Genomic DNA, 24167 nt, shown 5'->3' on the forward strand with positions numbered 1-24167 from the left:
AAAGATGTTGAATAACACTGGGCCCAGGACAGAGCCCTGTGGGACCCCACTGGTCACTTCTCTCCAGGCTGAAAAAGAGCCATTGTTGAGCACCCTTTGGGTTTGGCCGGTCAACCAATTACAGATCCATTTAACAGTTACTTTGTCGAGCCCACATTTTACAAGCTAGTTTGCAAGAATGTCATGGGAAACCTTGTCAAAGGCCTTACTGAAATCAAGATATACTATATCCACAGCATTCCCTTCATCTACCAACCTGGTAATTTTATCAAAGAAAGAGATCAGATTTGTCTGGCATGACTTGTTTCTCTGAAACCCATGTTGACTTTTTGTGCTTATGGCATTGCCTTCTAGATGTTCACAGACTCTCTGTTTAATGATCTGCTCCAGAATCTTTCCTGGTATTGATGTCAGACTAACTGGACGATAATTGTTGGGATCCTCTTTTTTCCCCTTTTTGAAGATGGGGACAACGTTTGCCCTCCGCCAGTCTGCTGGGATCTCTCCTGTTTTCCAGGAGTTTTCAAATATGATTGCCAATGGCTCCGATATTACATTTGCCAGTTCTTTTAGTACCCTTGGATGTAGTTCATCTGGTCCTGGAGACTTAAATTCATTTAGATTAACAAGGTATTCCTCTACTATCTCTTTACTTATTCTGTGCTGAAATTCCCCTATTCTGTCCTCTGCTCCATTATCCTCAGGTTGAGCACCCTTTGCCTTTTCTGAGAAGACTGAGGCAAAGAAGGTGTTGAGTAATTCTGCCTTTTCTCTGTCCCCTGTTAGCATTTTGCCATCTTTTCCATGCAGTGGCCCTACCATTTCCTTCTTCTTCCTTTTGCTGCGGACATATCCAAAAAATCCCTTTTTATTCTTTTTAACCTCTCTAGCAAGCCTGAATTCATTCTGCGCTTTAGCTTCCCTGACTTTACCCCTACACATGCCTGCTATTTCTTTGAATTCCTTTTTTGTGATTTCCCCCTTTTTCCATTTCTTATACATGTTCCGTTTCAAACTTAGCTCGGTTGAAAGTTCCTTAGTCATCCATCCTGGTTTCTTGAGACACTTCACATTTTTCTTTCCCACTGGAACTGTATGAGATTGTGCCTTCAGTATCTGTCTTTTGAGAAACTCCCATCCGTCCTGAACTCCCTTCCCTTTTAGTATTTCTGACCACGGGATCACCCTCAATACTTCTCTAAGTTTACTGAAATCCGCTCTCCTAAAGTCTAGAATGTCTGACTATGCCTGGCTTCTCCGTTCCATTGTATAACAAACTCCAGGAGAACATGGTCGTTTCCACCTAGTGATCCCACCACTTGCACCCCATTAACCAAGTCATCCTTCTTGGTTAGGATCAGATCCAAAATAGCTGACCCCCTTGTTGCCTCTTCCACCTTTTGGACCATGAAATAGTTTTCCAGGCAAGTGAGGAATGTGCAAGACCTTGAGGATTTTGCTGAGTTTGACTTCCAGCAAATATCAGGATAGCTGAAGTTGCCCATCACTACTACATCTCTCTTTTCTGAGTGTGTGGTCATCTATTCTAGAAAGATATCATCCAATTCCTCAGTCTGACTTGGGGGTCTGTAGTAGACTCCCACCATAACATCCTTGTTGTTTCCCTCCCCTTTAATTTTTATCCAGATGCTCTCCACCTGGCTTCCAGGATTGATGTCCTGGATCTCTTCACTGGTGTAAATATCTCTGACATATAGTGCTATTCCTCCTCCTTTCCTGTTTGGCCTATTTCTCTTACAAAGGTTATACCCCTCTATTTCCACATTCCAATCATGAGACTCATCCCACCAGGTTTCAGTGAGGCCTATTATATCATATTTGCTTTGTTGTACTAGGAGTTCAAGTTCATCTTGCTTATTTCCCATGCTCTGTGCATTAGTGTAGAGAGATCGCAGACCACGGGTCCCATTTACCTGCTGCTTGTGCAAGTTTTTTTGCCTCTCACTGTTGGGTACTTGCACTTTTTTTCTTGTTTTCTCTATGTCTGTTTGACTATTTTCTCCTTTCTCCTTCCTTAATATTGTCTCCCTTCCCCACGGAACTCAGTTTAAAGCCCTCCTGATCAAGTTCTTGAGACTGTTGGCAAAAACATGTCTTCCAACTGTCATGAGATGCAACCCGTCCATTGCAAGAAGTCCCTCTTCATGGAACCGCAGCCCATGATCAAAGTATCCAAATCGTTCTCGGCGGCACCATCTGCGAAGCCAGTTGTTCACATCCGCTATTTTGCTCTCCCTTCCTGGACCGTGCCCTTCAACTGGCAGAAGAGACGAGATGATAACCTGTACATCCATTCCTTTCAGCTTCCTATCAAGCGCCTCGTAATCACTTTTGATGTTCTGCAGGCTGTGTCTTACAGTATCATTGGTTCCCACATGGACCAAAAGGAAGGGGTATTGGTCAGTAGGCTTGACCAGTCTTGTCAGCCTCTCTGTCACATCACAGATCTTTGCCCCTGGAAGACAACACACCTCTCGAGACATCTTGTCAGGCCTACAAATCACTGCTTCTGTACCCCTCAGCAAGGAGTCCCCCACTACGACCACACGCCTCCTACGAGGTTTAGCAGCTGCTGTTCCCTTGGGTGAGACTCTCAGGCTTGCCTGCTCTGTCCCTGAAGTCTGTCCATGCTGCTCTTCTTCATCCTCCTTGATAAGGGAAAGAGCTTAGAATTGATTCTCTAGCTGCAAGCTCCCCGAACAATCCCTTCTTGGCCTACTTCTCTATGTGACATTCCTCTAACTGTCTGCCTGCTGTGTATGTGAAGTGACCTCCTCGGCTCCAGCATCCTCCTCTGCATGATATTCGTCCAGGATTATTAGTTCTGTTGTGTCCAGGAAATCCTCCTGCTCCCTAATATGCTGAAGTGTAGCTACTCTGGACTCCAACTGCTGCACTTTCTCCTCCAAGAGGGCTACCAACTTGCACTTGGGGCATGTGAAGTTCTCCACTTCTGTAAGCAAGAAGACAAACATCCCACAAGTGTTGCAGGTGACTGCCGTGGTTCCGTCGGTGTCCATACTGAAAAGTCTTAGGAAATTACTGGAACAGGACTGTGGGCTTCCTCCTGAAAAAAAGAATCCTCCAGAAAAGACCAACGTTAAAGCTCCTGATGTTTCAACAATTTGTGGCAGTGAGCTCAATCAACTCTGCTTCTGCTGTAGATTTCCTTGGATGAAAATAAATGAAATAAAAAATAGAATTAAAATATTGAGGAGGGAGCTAGCTTGTTTTCTGCTGCTCCAGAGACTTGAACACGGAACAATGGATGCAAACTGCAGAAAAAGAGATTCCACCTCAACATTAGGAGGAACTTCTTGACAGTAAGGGCTGTTAGACAGTGGAACACACTCCTTCCTCATAGTGTAGTGGAGTCTCCTTCCTTAGAGGTCTTCAAACAGAGGCTGGATGACCATCTGTCAGGGATGCTTTGATTTAGATTTCCTGCATGGCAGAGGGTTGGACTAAATGACCCTTGCAGTCTCTTCCAACTCTACGATTCTATGATTCTATTGCATATTAATTATTTATAACCTGCCCTATGCCATAAGAGCTCCATGTGGTTTACAATAAAATGAGTTTAAACAATTTAAAACATAGAACAATAAAACTTTGAATATTCTAAAAACATACTACTGAAATCTAGTAATTTAAAATTCAAATAACTTAAATGTTAAAACAGCCTGAGACTATGTATGCATACAGATTTGGGTGAAGTCAATTACTCCCCACAGACTTTAATAAAAATCTAAGTTTTAACTTGTCACCTGAATGAAACCCATATTGGTGCCAACTAGGCCATCAAAGGGAGAACATCCCACAACCAAGATGCTACAGCTGAGAAGGCTGTCTTTCACATCCTCACAGTATACTGCTCCCACTGGTGCGATGGAGAAGAGGGGCTCCCTCCAACAGATCTTGGTCCATGGGGAGTGCACTTTTTCAAATATCAAGGTACCAACCCATTTGAGGGCTTTAAAATGTCACTATCAGCATTTTGAATTTAGACTAGAAAACTGAAGGCCTCATAGCCTACTGTATATTGGCACCATGTGCTATTCCTTTAAAACTATTGTGATATGGTTTCTGTAAGCTTTTCCAATAAGCAGTTTAGATGCTGTGTTTTGCATCAGCTGAAGCTTCTAAGCTGTTTTCATGGGCACTTCCATGTGAAAAGCATTGTAATTGTTTTGTGATGAGGTTACCAGTGTATGTACCACTGTGGCCAGGTTATCCCTGTTTTTAGTTGCAAGCAAACTTATTTTTAGTTGCGAACACCGAAATGGAAGTTAAATGTTATAATCTTCTAGGCCTATTTTCTTCTGGTTTTACACATTTCACACCGACCAACCAAAATTCCTCTTCTAGGAACATGACAATAAGAACAATTAGTAGTTCTCATGCCAGATAATTTCCGTCATATCTGCCAAATAGTGCAATGGCCAAAATATCACTAATATATATCCACCTCCACTTTGATGGAAAAGCACTTAGCTTCCCAAGTAGTGACACCTACAACATATTGCTTCACATAGCACAACATGAGCTAATAGGAAAAAATAGCCTGTTCCATGAAAACCATTCTTCCATCTCAAAAAGGCTTGGAGGGAACTTTAAGATTTAGGATATATTAATCCAGACTTTTTCTATATCATGAAAAAGTGGCTTATTGGTATGGGATATAGGGCAGAATGAAAGAAAATGAGAAGGGAACAGTATTGGAAGTCTAGACAGAAAACCATATTGAATAAGGAAGATTAATGGAAGCAAATATTAGTTACCATAAACCATGAGATATTTTTACATTCCTTTGGAATCTGAACTGTAATTTTACAAGATCTTTCTATTTAGGCCACTGATTATATTTTCAGATATTTCTCTAGCCTTCACGCCTCCAAAAAGAGTGGCAGATGCAACCAAGGTGCTTAACCTTTCTTACCTTTTGCCAGGAGATGAGTCTGAGTCACACATGAATGGTTCACTTCTAAACATAAGAATGTGGATGCATGATAATAAACAGATTGATGTACATGAGTTGACTCTAAGAGGATGTGCTTCTACATCATGTGAAAACATGGTTTAGTATGCAAAGGGATCTTTCTCTTCTCTGTGTACAACCAAAACAAATGGTTTTGAACCCTTTGATTTTATTTTTGTTTAACCAGTTTGCTGCTTTGTCCAAACTGACAAAAATGCAGTTTATACTAATCGTGGTTTGTTTGAAATAAATCTGAAAGTATAAACTACAGTTAAGCAGAGCTTTTGAGTTTAGATGGCACAACTAACTGCAGCTCAGCCTGTGTTGTCAAAGACAACTCTGTGATCATGTGGCCAGCATGACTGCACAGAATGCTGTTACCTTACCACCTAAGTGGTACCTATTTACCTAGTTGCATTATTACATGTTTTTGAACTGCTGGGTTGGCAGAAGCTGGGACTAGTGATGGGAACTCACCCCATCATGCAACACTTGGGTCTCAAACTGCCAACTTTTTGATATTGCAATCCTCGGAGTGTGTCTTAACCGCTCAGCCACTATGTCCCTAATAATACTAAGCAATATTACATACAGTAAGTATTTCTGAATTTCTTCTTTGAGATATGAAAGAAGGCAGGAGTTAGAAGAGCACACTTCAGCAAACTACAGGCCATTCTGAAATAACTGCATTGGCTGACTCAGTGGACCCAATTCAAGGTGTTAATATACAAAGCCTTAAATATCCAAGTACACAAAGGAGTACCTGATGCAGTACTAACTCACTAAACAAGCTTGATGGTAGTTCCACAGAGTAGTGTGCCCTATAGGACTATTACATGTAACAGTGCTTTTTTAGTGGGGGCACTCCACTTATGAAACACCCTAACTTTATTAACCTAGCTGATCCCATACTTTTGTCTTTCAGGTGCCATGTGCATTTATTTGTATGAGAATTTAGGAAATAGTACAAGAGATTAATTAGTCTAACTGCTGTGGCTTGAATCAGTTCATGATTTTAAATATTTGTAACTTTACACATGTGTAGTTTTGCAATTCAGTTAATTGGTGTACAGTTTTGTGATTTTAGCTATTTTGTAATTTGTCAGTTTTATCTTAATGTGGCTCTATATAAACATTACAGATGGAAATTAGTAGAAGCAAAGCTAAACACTCAACAGTCAGTGTATTAATTATTGCCAAGTAAGAAAAGCCAAATAGCTATTCATGTTCCTGATGTAAAAGGTGGCGTGTTGAGATGATCCATATGTTAAGTAGCATGAACTAAGGGAGTCATTCTAATGGTAATGAGGAAGATACAGGCCAGGATGCAAAGGGAGAGTGCAGTCTTGTAAAGGGCTCATTCAACTCCATGCTCATGTTGGTTGTGTCAACAAATATCTTTTTACAATTTAATCCCATTATTATTTAATCTTAAGAATAACAATAATACGAATAGAATAAACTTCATTTATATTCCACATTTTCTCATAGGATTAAGAATCATTGTGTCTTAGAAATTAAAATTGATATATTAGAGATAAAATATACAAAAGACTATAACAAAGATGCAATTAAACTATGAGTAGCATTTAAAACTATTTGATAAGCAGATATATTGCTTTCACACATTAACACTAACTGATCATTGCAAAAATCTGAAAGAATTTATCAACTAATAAAGGTATCAGAGTGATGTCTAGTTTGAACTTGGAACTGTAAGGAAATTACAAAACAGAGTGTAAAAAGCAAGAAAACAGAGCATGTTCTAGCTCTTGGATCCACACCATATTACTTTTACTCTACATCTACAGCTTTAAATGTAACACACAGACAGGAAGGCTGCTATCCCCTGTTGATGCATGGGCCCATCTACCTCAATAAAGGTAGCAAATGCAAAAAGTCTACAGAACAATGTGGAACTAAAATGTTATGAATGAACAATATTTACTCATGCATGAGATTTGGGGAAGTACCAAGCTGGCTTTATCTGGTTACTATATGCCTGTTATGATACAAGGAATGGTGTTTCACTTTGATACAGCACAGCAAGGAGTGGGCCCTTATTATTTATCTATTAAATATATAAATTAACGAAAAAGCTGAACATACTCTTTTTACCATCTCTACACAGCTCAGTCACTAAGATTAACAAGATGATAGCTATAAAGCAGCAGGAAAATCTCTGTCATTTGTACAGAAAAATTGAATCAGTCTGGAAGATCACAGATTCTCTCAGCAGGTCAGAGAGTTCCACCCTTTAGCAAAGGGACAGAAGAAGTGACACATCTGGCTGTTCCCTCACAAGCATGTACACCAAATAAAATCTTAGTTGTGAAGTCAAAGGCTTTCACAGCTGGCATCCCTAGCTTTTAGTGGAGTTTTTTGGGACTATGAAGCCATGTTCTAAAAGAGATTATTCCTGACTTTTCGCCAGCAGCTGTGGCTGGCAACTTCAGAAAATGCGAGTATGGAAGAGAATGGGGTATATATACTGTTGGTTGAGAGGAAGTGATTTACATATTAATCTACAATGCACAGATTAACATGTAAATCACTTCCTCTTAACCAACAGTATATATACCCCACTCTCTTCCACGCCAGCATTCTCTGAAGATGCCAGCCACAGTTGCTGGCAAAACATCAGGAATAAACTCTTCTAGAACACAACCTCATAGCTCAAAAAACCCACAAAAAACTATAAAATCTTAGTTATTGTTGCATGTTTTCAAATAATTTCCCAACTTTGCTGATCCTAACTTGATTGTAACACAGGGTTTTCTTGTCAGGAGAGGTTTGCCATCACTTTCCTCTTAGGGTGAGGGTGTATGTGACATGCCCATGGTCACCTAATGAATTTCCATGGCTGAAGGGGAATTCAAACCCTGGTCTCTCAGAGACATATTATAACACTGAAATCACTGTACCATGCTGGCTCCTCAATTAGATCTCTATTAGCCAAAGCAGAAATAAGTCGTTAAAAATCACTGAGTGTTTTATCTTAGGGCCAAAAGAGATGGCCTTAAATGGGAGGCATCATGTTGCCCCTTTGAGCGCCAGATTGGTGCTGCAGCAACTGCATGCTGTGGCTCCAATCCAGCTATTTGCTGGCTCAAAAAGAGGCAGCAAAAAAGAGGCAGCAAAATGCTGCTCCTTTTTGATCTGGCAAAAGAGAGCCCTTTCAGCTACCGCTGCAGCTTTGTGGTGCTGCTGTGGTGTGTGGCATATAAATGCCATGCCGCCAGAGCATTGCAATGCTGCCTCCTGCCTGTGTGGGTGTGCAGCATGATGCTAGCTTGGGGTGGCAGTAGAGCATGCATCATCTAAATGCCACACCCCACACCGCCTCTAAGCCGGTGTTTACTGCCAGCCTATCCCAGCTCTTACTTTCTAAGCAGAACATACCATTCAATGCTGGTAAGAAACCCATATCATGAGAACATAGGACTAACTAGAAAAGATATTAATGCTTGGAAAGATGGAGCACAGCAGGAAAAGAGGAAAACCACATTCCAGTTGGATAGACTCAATTTAGGAAGCCACAGCTCTTAGGGCCTATACAGACCAACACTTTGTGCTGGCCTGTGTGTGGAGTTAGGGCATAGCATTCGCACATTGGACGCCCTAACCCCGCCCTTAGGGTGCCATTTTGATGCGTGCAGGTCTACACGATGTGTGTCATCATGTCACACCTCCGGTGCTGCATCCACATGATGCAGCTCTAAACGGGCGTCATAAAGCCGTGTTGCTGTGGCTATGGCACCCCTTGGAGGGTTTAAAAAGGAGCTGCTTTTCATGGCTCCTTTTTGTGCTCTCCAGAGGCTGGATCAGGGCTGCAAGGCGATGTTGCCGTCACTCTGATCTGGCCAGTAAATGGGTGGCTACCTGCTGCCCATCTGTACAGCCCCTAAGTCTGCAAGATCTGAGCAGGGCAGTTGAAGAAATGGTGACTTCGAGGTCTCTAATTCATGGGGTCGCCATGGGTTGAAGTCAACTCAATGACAGTTAACAACAACATAGAAATCCATGCAAGGACACTATCTTAGCAGATATCTGTTAAGTCTTGAACTTCCTGGCTCTGACTCAGATACATCAGATACATCAAAAAGATACCATGATCATGAGGATTTGGAACAAACTGAAACAGGTGCTCTGATTTTGCTCTCTTCTCTAAACAGAGGTTACTGTCTCCATCAGCCAAACTTGTGATTAGATTCATAAAGCACAGTTCGTTCCCTTGGCACATATCCCCCTTTGAAAAAATAACACTTAGATGTTCACAACTAGACAGATTTCTTTTGTGCTGCTTTGGCCACCATCGTCAATATCTACTTCAGCTTGGCATTTTTCCCACTAAGCTGCCTTTGAGCATTATCCACTCTGCTCTCCCTCTCTCCTTTCACATCAAAGCATCCTATCCCCTGTAATTTTGACCAGGCTAAGGACTATCTAGTCTATTTTCTCAAAAAAACACAAACTACTAAAATGAAATTATAAAAATGCTGAACAAAATGTGTGTATGTGTGTGTTGATGTTGATGCTAACATCTACAGCTATCTCTATTCTACACATACAATACTCTCCCATGCCATTTCTGAAGGGGAATATCTTAATATTGATTTCTGGCAGTTTTCCCAATTAAAAAACACCCCAATCGCAGTATCATTTTGCTCAAAATTCACTGGAACCAAGGATAGATTATTTTGTACCTCAAAAAGCAGGAATGGTATGATGTGGGAAAACATAACCCTGGTATCTTCTCTAAGCATGAAGAGCTCAAGAGACAAGTCAGTCTAGGCTCATAATGGTGAATCTATGGCACGTGTGGAGATGGCATGCGAAGTCATTTTTTGTCTTACGCAGAGGGCAGGGAAGAGGAAGAACAGGAGCATGGCTGTCCCTCCTCTTCCCGGCTGTCCCAGGCCTTCAGCTGCCTCCAGAGAGCTAGCTGAAGGCCCTGGAGGGTGTGCATATCTGTTCCTCCTCCTTCTCAGCCATCTCAGGCCTTAGGCTGCCTCCAGAGAGGCAGCTGAAGGCCCCAGAAGGTGAGGGAGAAGGAGGAAGAACAGACGTGCACCTGTTTCTCTTCTTCCCCCCTCACCCCACATGGGCCTTCAGCTTTCTCTGGAGAGGTAGCTCAAGGCCTGGGGGGGGGGAGAAGTCATAACCCCGGCACCAGATAACACTCGGTACTGGAAGACCTTTTAGTCCCTAAAAGTTTCGCCATCACTGGTAGGCAAGCAACTCATCTGTTGTTAGGAGCCTCTGACTGAGATTGGGAAGACTTTGCAGACTGGAGAGTGGACTGGGGAAGTGTTGTGTACAAGTATAAAACTATTTCCTGACAAAAAATAGCAGTGAGCACAAAGTTAGCTTAATTTTGTTATAGTCCCCCTTGAGGAGAAATTATTATGTGTATTATGTGGTGTAATTGTACACTTTAATATACTGTAACCCGCCTTGATCTATGGAAAGGTGGGCTATAAATAAAGATTTTATTATTTATTATTATTATTACAGTTGCTATAAAATTATTATTTGTTTTATAAAATATATTTCTCAATGTTAATGTTGCCCGAAGACTCATTTTTACCCCTTTCCTTTATATACTGAAATCAATTTTCTGTTTGAAATTTGTTACTGTTCTTTTTTATTATTATATTAATTTATTAGACACCTTGCAATACTGATATTTTACAGAACTAAAATATACAAAAGTTAAAAACAAGAATGAAACAATTTATCTGTAATATGGACTATACCTCCCTGAAAAACAAATTGTGAGGATAATTAATTGGAATAAGTACCAGTCGAAAGAAAGAAAGAAAGAAAGAAAGAAAGAAAGAAAGCTCACCCAAACATATCCTATCAGATAGTCTTGAGACATTCCGTTTTGATTGGTCACTGGGAAATCTAGAGGTGATCATATAACACCCATTTTAAAATCTCTCCACTGGCTGCCTATTAGTTTCTGAGCACAGGACAAGGTGTTGGTAATGACCTTTAAAGCCCTACATGGTTTGGGGGACATTTGCCACTCAAAACTGAGAACAGAACAGGAACTAGGAAAAATCCTACCTGCAAGTCAAAGAACTTGCTGTACCGTCGATAGATAGCCTCTGTTGAGCCATTGGACCAGGTAACCTTGATAATGTATACCTAGAGAAGAAGGAAGATACTTTAGAGAAATCAAATCATATCAAATGGCATCCTCAAGATGCACCCAAAGTCCTTGTTTGTTACTGTTGTTGTTATGTGCCTTCAGTCCACTTCTGACTTATAGCAACCCTTGCCAAGAAAATAAGGTTTTGTTAGCAATATTTGTTGAGAGAGGGTGTGCCATTGCCATCTTCTTAGGTGAGAGAATGTGACTTTCCAAGGTCACACAATGGTTTTCATGGCTGAGTGGAGATTTGAATCCTGGTCTTCCAGTCACAGTCCAACATCTAAACCACTACATCACAATGGCTTACTTAAAAAAAAAATACTAGTATATTAACCCAGAAGGCGTCATACGCATCTCACACTGCTTCAGTTACATGATGAAGGCATATGTAGCCAATCAAAGGATAATACTTCCTAGTGTCAATCTGCATAGGATTTTTCAAACAGTGTACTGTAACCGCAGGGGCACAGTCAGTTGCTGCTGTGGTGTGTAATGAATACCAGCAGGCACTTATTTATTTGGACATTTGGTCAGCATATATAGAAACATAAACTAATGTGGCTATTTGTCTTCTTTTTGTGTTTTGTGTTTTCTATTTTATTTTTTATTTTCTTGCTTTTGTTATACTGGAATATTATTGTATGTGAGATCCATTTTGGATGTAAAGTTGGATGTACTGATTTATGGTACTATAGTATTTATAGTCTAGCCTCATATCCAAGTCATGGGAAAGGACACAGTACACAATATCTGGAATACATCTGAATTTGGCTTCCACTCCCACCCTGAATATAGGTTTATCACTACACACTATGATCCTAAGGGACTGGGTAAAATAATGACACTGAGTAGATTCTACCATCCCACACTGGAGAGAAATGGTTTAAAAACAACATTAGGAGTATGTCCCTTGGGGAAGTTGTTAGCTAGTTCCCACCCACTTGGAGCATCTGCTGGTCTGGGAAAACTAGTAAATATTTAGAGATCATAGGCTGTTAGTCTTGGCAGTTGGCCATGCCCCGTAATGGCTATCTCTCCTGGAGTTCTGCCAACTGCTTCCTTGAGGTTTTCTTTGCTCACCTCTCGGGATACAAGCACATATCATCTAGGATATTTGTTATAAGTTAATGATAGCTATTTAGAGGTGGGTAAATTTATGGATGCATTTATTCCACAGTATCATGAATCCACACCTCTGAGCAAAGAAAATAACTTGTTTTAGATGAGAAAGCACTGAAGATTTTAAAGATTCTTTAAAATCTTCAGTGCTTTCTCATCTAAATGAAGCTCTTTGTGCTGTTTCAAATATAGGAGCAGAACAAAAGTAGAAGCAGAACAGAGACTCTTGCAACAGGAGGACAACCAAAATGGCAAAGGTCTGGAAACCACACCCTATGAGGATAGACTTAGGCAGTGTTGCTAATTTCTGGGAAATTTCCCAGAAACAGGGAATTTAAAAAAAAAAAAACGTTCCAGGTCATTCCCGTTTGGCAAATTTCCAGGAAGATTCAGGGAAATTCATCCTTCAGGGAAATTGGCTGCCCAAAAAACCAACCAAACATATGTTCCCACCCAAAAAAACCTCCCGACATACCTCCCATCCCGGACGTTCCGTCCCCTTTAGCCTTCCCACAGTGCCTTGCCCCCCCCCGACCCAGAGGTCCCACCCCCGACCCAAAAGTCCAGCCCCCCCCATCCAGGAAATTAGGGGCAATTTTTGGGAGAGCCAATCTGGCATCTGGGGATTTCCTTTGAAAGGGTAATGGCAACACTGGATTTAGGGAGCTGGGGATTTTTAGCCTGGAGAAGAGACGGTTAAGAGGTGACATGACAGGCCTATTTAAATATTTGAAGGAGTGTCACATTGAGAATGGAACAAGCTTGTTTCCTGCTGCTCCAGAGAATAGAACCCAGAACAGCAGATGCAAGCTACAGGAAAAGAGATTCCACATAAACGTTAGGAGAAACTTCCGGGGTCAGCCAGAAAAATCAGCAGTAGCAGAACATGTTATAAACCATCCTGGGCATAAAACGCTGTTTGAAAACACTGAAATTCTGGATCATCCCAACAACTATCAGGTCAAAAATGCACAGGGAAATCACTGAAATCCACAAATACCTGGATAATTTCAACAGAAAAGAAGAATCCTTTAAAGTAAACAAAGTTTGGTTACCAGTCCTGAAAAAAACCAAAATCAAGACTCAGCAAATACAAATGGTCAGGGGGATTCCCAGCAGACAATGGATCATTAAATAAATGGACATCCTGCAGCCCTTGCCATTCAACAACAGAACAATACACGGATTAACATGCAAGTCACCTCCTCACAACCAACAGTATATATATACCCCAATCTCTTCCATGCCAGCATTCTCTGGAGATGCCAGCCACAGCTGCTGGCGAAACATCAAGAATAAATTTTTCTAGAACAAGGCCTCATAGCCCAAAAATTCCACAAAAAAACTATGGATGCCGGTTGTAAAAGCCTCCGATTTCAAATATGGATGCATTTGCAAGAAGGTCTGTTGGTAGCAGAAACAGCTTGGATTCATAAGGCATGCAAATCCTTTGTGGAGTAAATGTCTATGGATCTAGCTCAGGAAAGAAAAACCCCAGAGAAGAGCCCACAGGTATGGCCTGTCGGGCTAGGTTAGTCTTCTTCTGCTGTCTGAAGCCTTCAGTCATGGGGCCTTGATGGCAAGAGTCCTTCTCTATGGAGTTTATCACAGAGAGGAACATGGAGGCAAATCCCCTGCAGAAACGGGATTTAAAAATTCGCTAAACAACCACAAATTGTTTTTCAGTCAAGAGAAATAATGCAAAAATAACCCAAATGGAAAGCCAACAAAACCACTCCTTTCTTCTTTCGCAATTTCTTGAAAGTAAAAAGGAGTGGGTTTTGTCAGCTTTCCATTTGGGTCATTTCTGCGTTATTTCTCTTTCACACAAATGTTGTCTGAAAAAAAACTCGCATTTGTAGGTTTTTTCTACTTTCCGTTCTGGTTAACCCCAAACGTCATGTGAAAAACAACACACAAAAGTGGGTTATTTTCACTTTAAATTTAGTTTCCTCATGGGATTCGTCCCGTATGATAAACTCCTAAGTCACCAGAGTGTACCAACTGCAGTCTTTGCTGGTCCAACCTCCCTGCTGGCACAGCTAACATCATCCAGGCTCAAGGTTTCATAAAGACTTTGTGAACTCCAGCATGTGGCAAGCTCGCTTACATGTCCCATTCCAAGTAAAAGACAGCATGCACAAAGAGTTTAGAATCATAGAATGGTAGAACTGGAAGAGACCACAAGGGCTGTCCAGTTCAACCCCCCTGCCATGCAGGAAATCACAATCAAAGCATACCTGACAGATGGCCATCCAGCCTTTTGTTTAAAGACCACCAAGGAAGGAGACTCCACCATGCTCAGGAAGTGTCAGGACGTTCCTCCTAATGTTTAAGTGGAATCTCTGTTCCTGGAGCTTGCATCCATTCTTCCGTGTTCTAGTCTCTGGAGCAGCAGAAAACAAACTTGCTCCCTCCTCAATATGACATCCCTTCAAATATTTAAACAGGGCTATCATATCACCTCTTAACCTTCTCTTCTCCAGAGTAAACATCTCCGGCTCCCTAAGTCTCTCTTCATAAGGCATGGTTTCCAGACCCTTCACCACTTTAGTCGCCCTCCTTTGGACACGCTCCAGTTTCTCAATGTCCTTTTTGAATTGTGGTACCCAGAACTAGACACAATATTCCAGGTGTGGCCTGACCAAAGCAGAATATACTGGCACTATTACTTCCCTTGCTCTAGACACTATACTTTTATTGATGCAGCCTAAAATTGCATTGGTCTTTTTAGCTGCCTCATCACACTGTTGACTCATGTTCAACTTGTGGTCTACGTGGACTCCAAGATCCCTTTCCCATGTAGTCTCCTTAAGCCAAGTGCCCCCCATCCTATATCTATGCATTTCATTTTTCTGGCCTAAGTTCAGTACCTTACATTTTTCTGTGTTGAATATCATTTTGTTAGCTTTGGCCCAGCTTTCCAGTTTATTCAGGTCATTTTGAATTTTGATTCTGTGCTCTGGGGTTTGAGCTACTCCTCCTAATTTGGTGTCATCTGCAAATTTGATAAGTATTCCACCCAATTCTGTCATCCAAGTCATTGATAAAGATGCTGAATAGCACTGGGCCCAGGACAGAGCCCTGTGGGACCCCATTGGTCACTTCTCTCCAGGATGAAAAGGAGCCATTGTTGAGCACCCTTTGTGTTCATCCAGACAACCAATTACAAATCCAGTTGCCTTGTCTAGCGCACATTTTACAAGCTTCTTTCCAAGAATGTCATGGGGAACCTTGTCAAAGGCCTTACTGAAATCAAGATATATCCACAGCATTCCCTTCATCTATCAAGCTGGTAATTTTCTAAAAAAAGAGAGAGAGAGATCAGATTTGTCTGGCATGATTTGTTTCTCTGAAACTCATGTTGACTTTTGTGATTATGGCATTGCCTTCTAGATGTTCACAGACTCTCTGTTTAATGATATGCTCTAGAATCTTTCCTGGTATTGATGTCAGACTAACTGGACGATAATTGTTGGGATCCTCATTTTCCCCTTTTTGAAGATAATGACAACGTTTGACCTCCTCCAGTCTGCTGGGACTTCTGTTCTCCAGGTGTTCTCAAAGATTATAGCCAATGGATCCGATATTACATTTGCCAGTTCTTTTAATACTCTCGGATGTACAGTGGACTCTTGTTATACGCTGGGGTTTGGTTCCAAGATCCCCCATGGATAACAAAATCTGTGTATGCTCAAGTCCCATTAAATATAATGACATAGCAAAATGGTGTCCCTTATAAAAAATGGAAAATCAAGATTTGATATTTGAAATTTATACTTTTTTGAACATTTTCAAACCGTGTATGCTTGAATCTGTGTATAAAATATCCATGTATAAGAAGGGCTGACTGTAGTTCATCAGGTCCTGGGGACTTACATTCATTTAGATTAACCAGATATTCCTGTACTACCTGCCTCTTCCATCCTTTCCTTTAGTCCCTTAGAGCTCTCGAAACAATTCTGGAACAATTTCATTTACAGAAAGACCAGCACCTGCTTCAGGCAGTAAACACAACTGGAAAGTTAAAAACCTCCTTATTGGATATCCTAGTTGCATTAGGAGAATAGTCCAAGCCCTTTTGCTTAGCCAGTATTTTGCTGCCTCATCCATCAGTCTTTGTAGTGTACTCTTGACACATATGGCTGAACATGTATGCAAACATGGACATTTACTTATGCTTGTTACAAACGGCTATTCTCCATCCTAACCAAAGGGACTATTTTCTGACAGTTCTTTCTGCTCCTACAACTTCACATCTGGCATTTCTTCTATATTCAGGTCTCTCCCTAATTTTTTTTCTTCTCCTGTTCTCCACTCTTTCCATTCATTAGCACAATAACTCTCCTTTTTACTCACTGTAAATATGTGCCAAATATCACTAATGCCACTATGCAAATCTGTAATTTGAGAGCAACAATGTTTATATGTACACATATGCATGTGCATATACACCAGAGGTTCCCAACCTGGGGTGCCTGCACTCACAGGGGATGTGAGATGGGATTTCAGGAGGCACGATAAAGACTGGTTTGTGTCCTTCAATGACAAGTCATGAGTCATCACTCAGCCAGTTTCCCAGTGTGCCTTGACAAGTGGTAGTAGGTGGTTGTGTTGTACAGATAGCAGACTCATTGTTTATTTAAACAAAAGGAGATAATTTTACCATTTACAATACTAGACAATTTTTTCTGAATTAGAATCTAAGTGCTTGGGTTAGATTGTCATTTTATGCACTGCGTTAAAAACTTTTTTTAAAGTTCAGTTTGTTCACCAGCAGTATTATCTGTGGTTTGATTTGCATTTTAAAAATTAGAAATGAGACTTTTTCATCTTCAAATGTGATATTTGTTTTGGAGGGGGTGTGAACATTAACCAAACATTTCTGATGGGTGTGAGGAATATAAAAGTTTGAAAACCACTGCTATACAAACACTGGAAATGGTAAGCATCAGTTCCCATGTGAAAGAAAATAAGCTTTTCAGAATAATTAGAGCTTTGCCTCCTGGCCCACTATCACCCTATCAAGACTACTGTTTGGAAAACCAAAATAGGGAGTCATAATCATCACTTTCATCAAGAAAAAAAAATACATTTTTCCTCTTCTGTTTTTTAATAACCTGTATTAAAATAAAATTTTAAGTCCTTATTTTCCTTGGGTTTCATTTAACTTTTCTATTATCCCCTCCTCTCTTCCCATAAGTAGTTTCCACAAGTCTCATGAGAATATATGCTCAAAATGCAGACAGCATAAAGAAGGGAAAGCAACAACAAAGAGATACATGCTTTTCTAGCACCAGTCAAAGTCTGTTTCTCTCCACACACAGAGACACACACACCACTCCCTCTCTCTCTTTCTAGGCTGGCTGCCAGAAGTGATCCATTACTGAAATGCTACAGAATGCTTAGCAAGCCAGAACTTCTGGGGGCCAAAGACCAAAATGATGTCATGCTGGCTGCTTTGCAGCAAGCCCTTTTGGTGAACCAAGTGCATCTTGGGAGTCCTCTGGAGGAAATGGAACACTTGATTAGCCAGAGATGGCCTCTGCATTCTTGATCAAGCTGCAGAAGAGGATTGTGTGTATGATTTTTACATTCTGGGGGAAAAAATTAAGAAAGCAAAAACTGTTGGAGGGGAGAGGGATTTCCAGGAATGTTTTTATTACTGATACAGTGATCACTAAGATTCATGCATAGTGAAAGCATAAGTCAGTCTACTCAGTATTTTGATAATTCAACATCAACATGCACGGTAGGGTCCTGGAACCCAATGAGACAGCCTACCATCTGTTCAGATGAATATGTAGTGACAAGCAATGCAACAGAAATACACATACAACACATCTCAAATTGTACCATACTTACATAGAACTATTTTCCAACCCACAGAAACAGAGGCTTGGATCCCTAGATTGTAAAGCCAAGCCAATAAATTTAGCTGCCCTAGGCAAAGGAAAAGGTGGCACCTCTCTCGTTTCTTTCATACAGAACTGGCACCTTAGGCCTTTTACAGACCAGGACTTTGTGCCGGCCTGTGGAGTCAGGGTGCAGCATCCTGACACTGGATGCCCTCACTCCACCCCCAGGGCATCATGATGCTGTGTGCCATTCCAGATAGCTCATGGCATCATGGCGTACCTCCTGCACTGCATCCAGATGATGCAGCCCCGAAGGAGCACCATACAGCTGCACTGCTGCAGCTATGGCATCCTTTGAAGGGTGCAATTAGGAGCTGCTTTTTGCGGCTCCTTTTTGCATCCTCCAGAGGCCAGGTCTGGGCCACAGCTTGAGGTTGTCGTGGCCCTGATACAGCTGGGAAAGGGACGGCTGCAGGCCAACCCTTTGGGGCAGACTGTATAGCCCTTAAGTCATAGTTTAAACAGAAATAACAGAACATCCCTTTGGGGCAGGAAGAACATCCCCTTGGAGGACACAGAGAAAGCTGCATGATACATGCAGTTCTCTCTTCTAACAACTTGCTACCATCTCTTGACTCTTGGCATATGCTGCCTGAGGCAGCTGCCTCACTTTGTGTGAACTGGCCCTAAGATTCCTAGCTAAAAGGAAAAACAGAGTTGTGAGATCCAGTGTGGTGTAGTGGTTTGTGTGTTGGACTCCAACTCTGGAAACCATGGTTTAAATCCCAAATTGGCCATATGGAAACCCACTGGGTAACCTTGGGCAAGTCACATTCTGTCTGCCTCAGAAGATGACAATGGTAAAACCCCTCTGAAGAAATCTGCCAGGAAAACCCCATGATAGGTTTGCCTTAGGGTCGCCATAAGTTGGATACGACTTGAAGGCACACAACAGCAACAAAATAAGGAAAAAACAGTTTGCTAGTCTGTTATTGTTTTAATGAACAGACCTGTATAGTAATGTTTACTATTTGAAAATTTTGGCAAAACCTAAAATGCTCTTTTCCAAATCAAATGTCAGCTGCTGCTGAAAATGACAAGATAGGATGCCCATGACAATGACTCAGAAGCTGCAACTAGTGCAAAACACAGCAGTGAGATTGCTAGCTGGAGTACCATAGAGTAACCCCATAATATAAAGGGATTGCACTAATATTCTTCTAATTTATTTCTGGTTTAAAATTCAAAGCCCTAAACAGCTTGGCACTTTGAAACTCAAAAGAGTGCCCCCTCTCTCCAAGTCTACCTCAGTTAACAAAACCTCTGAGAAAAAAACTTCCTTTTACAAACCTTTTTTATGCTTCCTCAGCCCACTCTTTCTTTCTTGTCCAGGAAAAGGAACAACTGCCACAAAGCTACCTCCCAAAAGCTTCTCAAAAATAACAAAAGAGACTTAAAGCAGGCTGGATTTACCAGATAATGGTGATGACCGAAAGAGCTGTGCAGCTAATTCTGCCTGTGCAATGTACCTTTACGCATAAATTTCTTTATCTTAATACAGATATCCTTCTCCTCTCCAACTTTTTAATGCTGCAGGGCAAGTGACTTTTTAAAATGGAAGGAAGCTGTAAAAGCATTCTCCTATGTGCAACCATTTTTTAAAAAAAGATTTATATGGCACATCACAGCCTTGGGCACCCCTAAAGTAGCTTTCTGGATCCCAGCCATCCTGTTCACAGACACATTGTTTTAACTAGATGCCTGGCTGGTACTGTAATTATCCATTTTATAAATTAATTCAGGAAATACGGCAAGTTTTTAGCGCAATTCCCCCTTCACATTTTACAATGCTTAAAGCAATTAGATAGACCTATAAAAAAAGTGATAGTATCATACTTTCTGTCGTACAATATCAAGGCAGGCAGAAAAAAAATCTGTGTACTGACAATCCTACGTAAAGGTAAACCTGACAATCCCACCTACTGCTTCATTAACACTGGGTCCAGATTTTAATCAAGGAAACAAACAATTATGCACAATCTCTAATGTAGTAAAGAACAAGATTGAAGGTGCTATTTCCACTGTAAGCAGAATATTTAAAACATAAGCTTTAACCAGCATCAGAGTTCTCTCAGTTAAGTGCAGTATGGGCTGAGCTTTCTGATATATGTCAATTGTGGAAACCATGTGAAAAGGAAATAGGGGAAGACTGGCCTGAGACCACTTTAACTTAGAGGTGGCCATTATGGCCACAAATGGAATGTACACTGCAAAAGATTACAAAATAAAAGCTTCCCCACTGGAACCTATGTAGGTAGGTAAGAAAACAAAATGAATCCCATTTTTTTCTTCCTCACTTTTCACATAGCAAGAAAGTTCTGCAGAGCCTAGGATCAAATACCACATAAATAGCTCCCATATGACCTTGGCTGGTCTTGAACGATAAAATTTGTAAGCTCCACACTTGCATAAACAGCTTATGAGAATAAAAGGGTGGAAAAATTTACATTTTGGGCCATCTCTAGACAATATCTATAGTTCTGTGCCAAAAAATTATTCTAGTAGCAATATAACATGCTTGGATGATTGTACAGGACATGCTGTCTGCTGTCTCCTGATAGTAATTATGTTTAATAAGCAATCACATAGTTAAAAAATAACTTTGCACATTTGATTGTAAAAAGAAATACCGTAACTGTAAATAAAAATGAGAAAAGCACAGACATGTCACTAGATATGATTCTGAGATGTTTTAGCACTCTAGGTTCAGCTCCTAACTGATTAAAATATCATTGTATATGGAGAAAGAAAACATCCTTTAGAATAACTCTGGCTAGATAATTTGTTCCTTACAAAGCCTATCTTGTGTTACCTCATCTCTATAGTACAATTACCTCACCATCTTATATACCCCTTTAAAAAATATAATGGACACAGGATTTGGGAGGAGGGGGACAGCTGAAGGAAAACTGCTAGAAATGACAAGCTGCTAGAGAAATGGAAATGGTATTTGTCCAACTGTAACGGAGCTGTCAGAAAAATGTGCCACTCATATAAACGGGGGGGGGGGGGGAATCACAAGCAAGTATAGACTCCACCATTTAAAACAAAGAATACTTCAACAATAGCTTACACTAGAGGAACAAAACTCCTTCTTAAGGAAACAATGTACAGACATGCCGAGCACCAAATGTTTTCAAACAAAAGACTCCATTCTCCTACATCTTTTGACAAATGTAGAATCAAAATTAACTGTAATTTAACATCACAGAATTTAAGACAGACCACAGTGAGAATAACATCAAGTACAGACAAGTAGCAAGACTAGAGTTTGACAAAAACTGGACTTACATTTTGGAGCTCAGAGAAGCTGCAGCTGTGCTATCATTTCTGAATTTTCACAACAGCAGCTATGAGGCCGGTATTTACCATATAGTCCTCTTTCACATTGGAGGGTTATAGGACTATGATATGATTCCACTTTAACTATCATGGCTGCATCCTACGGAATTCAGGGATTTGTAGTTTGGTTAGGGGCACTAAACTGAAATCTCAAAGTACCTCCTTAAAAATGCAAATGTCAGGATCCCACAGGATGTTGCTATAACAGTTGTGGAATCACAGTGCTTGAATTGTTTAGTGTAAAACAGCCTTTAAACTCACCATTAGATAAGAGTGTACATCAGACATGCCCTGTTAGAGGAAGAACTCTCTCACGCCTACACTGCCAAATGATAATCTGCCATTAACAATGGCAGTGGTATCCAAGGGGGTCTGTCCTAGGGCCAATACATTTCAACTTTTTTAAATCAATGACTTACATCACAGGATGGAAGGAATCCTTATCAAGTTTGCACATGACTCAAAACTGGAAAGGGTGACTAACACATTAGAAGACAGGAACCAATTGCCTAGAGAGATAGTGGGGTCTCCTTCTCTGGATTTCTTCAAAAACAGGCTGGTGATGATTTCATAGTCATAGCAATTTCATTTAGATGGAGATGTTGCATTGAATAAGCCCAAGAGCTTTTTTCACACAAGCTTCTCGATTCAACTCAACTCTGAATGCAGGGCCTTTTATTAACCTCCTTGGTTTTCCTCCCCTCAAAGTATAGATCTATTTTTACACATCTAAAAATTAATGTGGATGTAAGCAATTGAAATGCACATGATTATCCACTTAAGATACAATTAAACTGTAGGTTTTGATACCACACTATGCATTATGGGGCAATAGTATCTTAATTTACAGGCCACCATGTATTTACTATGGCTGGCATTCTGTATTGCAGTTACAGATTTGTAACTAGTGTTACGAATCCATAACCTCATTTAGTGAAACTATGTAGTCACAATTGTGGCATTGGTGCTTAATAATAATAATAATAATAATAATAATAATAATAATAATAATAATATTTGTATCCTGTTTGAGAATTGAGGCGGGTAACAGCAAGGAAAATTTCAAATACAAAGTCACAGAAAAAAAATAATGAAAAATGCCATGACCCTATATGTGCACTGAAGCCCACCTTTAACATCAAGCAAAAGACATCTGTTTAGCAGCCCACTGTGGTGCAAGAAAGATGACTTTTCAGCCCTGTTCTACCAGCAAGCAAAAGTGTGACAATCAGAAGCAGGATCCCTGTTACAATTCCTGATCACAAATTCACTGGCAGGTAGGAACGGCCTGGAAACCTCCTCCTCCTCCTCACACTCCAATCAGCAACTGAACAGACTTCCTTCGCTTAATACAGTTGCTGGCTGCTAAGGTGGGTTTGGGTAAGGAGATGTTTGTTAATTACAAATGTGCAGTTAAGGAGCCAGTGTAGGATACTGGTGCATATTTATATAGCTAACACATAACACAGGTTCTGTGCATAAATCATAAATCAACTACAATAAAGTTTCTTTTTTAAAAAAAATATTAAAATAAAACAATGAAAGCACAGATTTTAAACTGAGAAGCCTTGCCTATGAAACCAAAAGTATTTTACATGTCTGAGTGGATAAAATGGTCTTTACCTTTAAAAAGATGTTGCCAGGAAAATCTCTCTGGGAAGCCTTTCTATCATTGGAAAGCCACTACAAAAAGGTTCTCTCCTGTTACGTTATTGGCTCCATTTAATTTGGCAGGGGCACTCTGAGCACAGCCTCTGGAATAATTTAAGTCTAGAATCTTAAACAGCTCCAAAATCTACAGGGCTAGTTAAAAGGCATGGAGGAAAATTGGAACAGAATGGATGGTACTCTTATACTATCCTGAGCTTGGAAATTCAGAAAGAGTAACAGACTCAGGCAACACCATTTTTTTACCCCCGAAGAAGACTGAATTTAAAGAAAAGTTACTAAAGCAACATGCTGTTCTATTGACAAAGAGGGCAGCAGGGCAATCAGTTTCTTGCTTTATTTCATTTGGCAGTGCCCTGCAAACGGCCACTTATTCTCTGAAGATGCCAGCCACAGATGCTGGTGAAACATCAGGAATAAACTCTTCTAGAACATGGCCACATAGCCCAAAAAACCCACAAAAAACTATGGCCAGTTGTTCTGTATAGTAAATTGGATAAAGGATAGAAAGTTGACCATAAGCCTTAGAAATGAATATTCTTTAGCAGGCAGACACATCTAGATGTCAGAAGGTTAGAGGATGCTAGTCAAAGGACATCTGGATACAACCTGAATTAAGATTAGGTCAGGAGATACCTGTTAATACTGGCCAAAAGGTGACTGAAAAATGTTTCCACTTATGACAACAGAGATTTGACATTGTGGCGCGGGACAGACCGTCCAAAAGGACAGTCTCCCGGTGCCTAGTTTTGGTCCATGGGAAAGCCGCAGCCTCCAGACCGTGGGACTTCCCCGCAGACCAAAAAGACCCCACGAAAAGCAGGTTCTTCTTGCAACACCATTATGATGTCACAGTGCGCCAATGACGCACTCACGACATCATAATGGTGCTGCGACATGTGGATGCTATGCATCCGGCACATAACAATGGTGGCGTGCATCTGTACAGGGCGCAGCC

General features: G+C 40.7%; 1 protein-coding gene across 4 annotated transcripts in view; it reads right to left on the bottom strand.

Annotated features, from left to right (window-relative positions):
• Nucleotides 1–24167, bottom strand: part of SH3PXD2B (SH3 and PX domains 2B) — a 169096-nt gene that overhangs the window by 128019 nt on the left and 16910 nt on the right. For all 4 annotated transcript variants that reach the window (XM_042451331.1, XM_042451330.1, XM_042451333.1 and 1 more), the window contains exon 2: nt 11075–11155. In XM_042451331.1, coding sequence (XP_042307265.1) covers nt 11075–11155 — 81 coding nt within the window. The remainder of the gene's footprint in view (nt 1–11074; nt 11156–24167) is intronic.

The sequence above is a fragment of the Sceloporus undulatus genome, chromosome 2 (assembly GCF_019175285.1).
Source record: "Sceloporus undulatus isolate JIND9_A2432 ecotype Alabama chromosome 2, SceUnd_v1.1, whole genome shotgun sequence".
Taxonomy (NCBI): Eukaryota; Metazoa; Chordata; class Lepidosauria; order Squamata; family Phrynosomatidae; genus Sceloporus; species Sceloporus undulatus.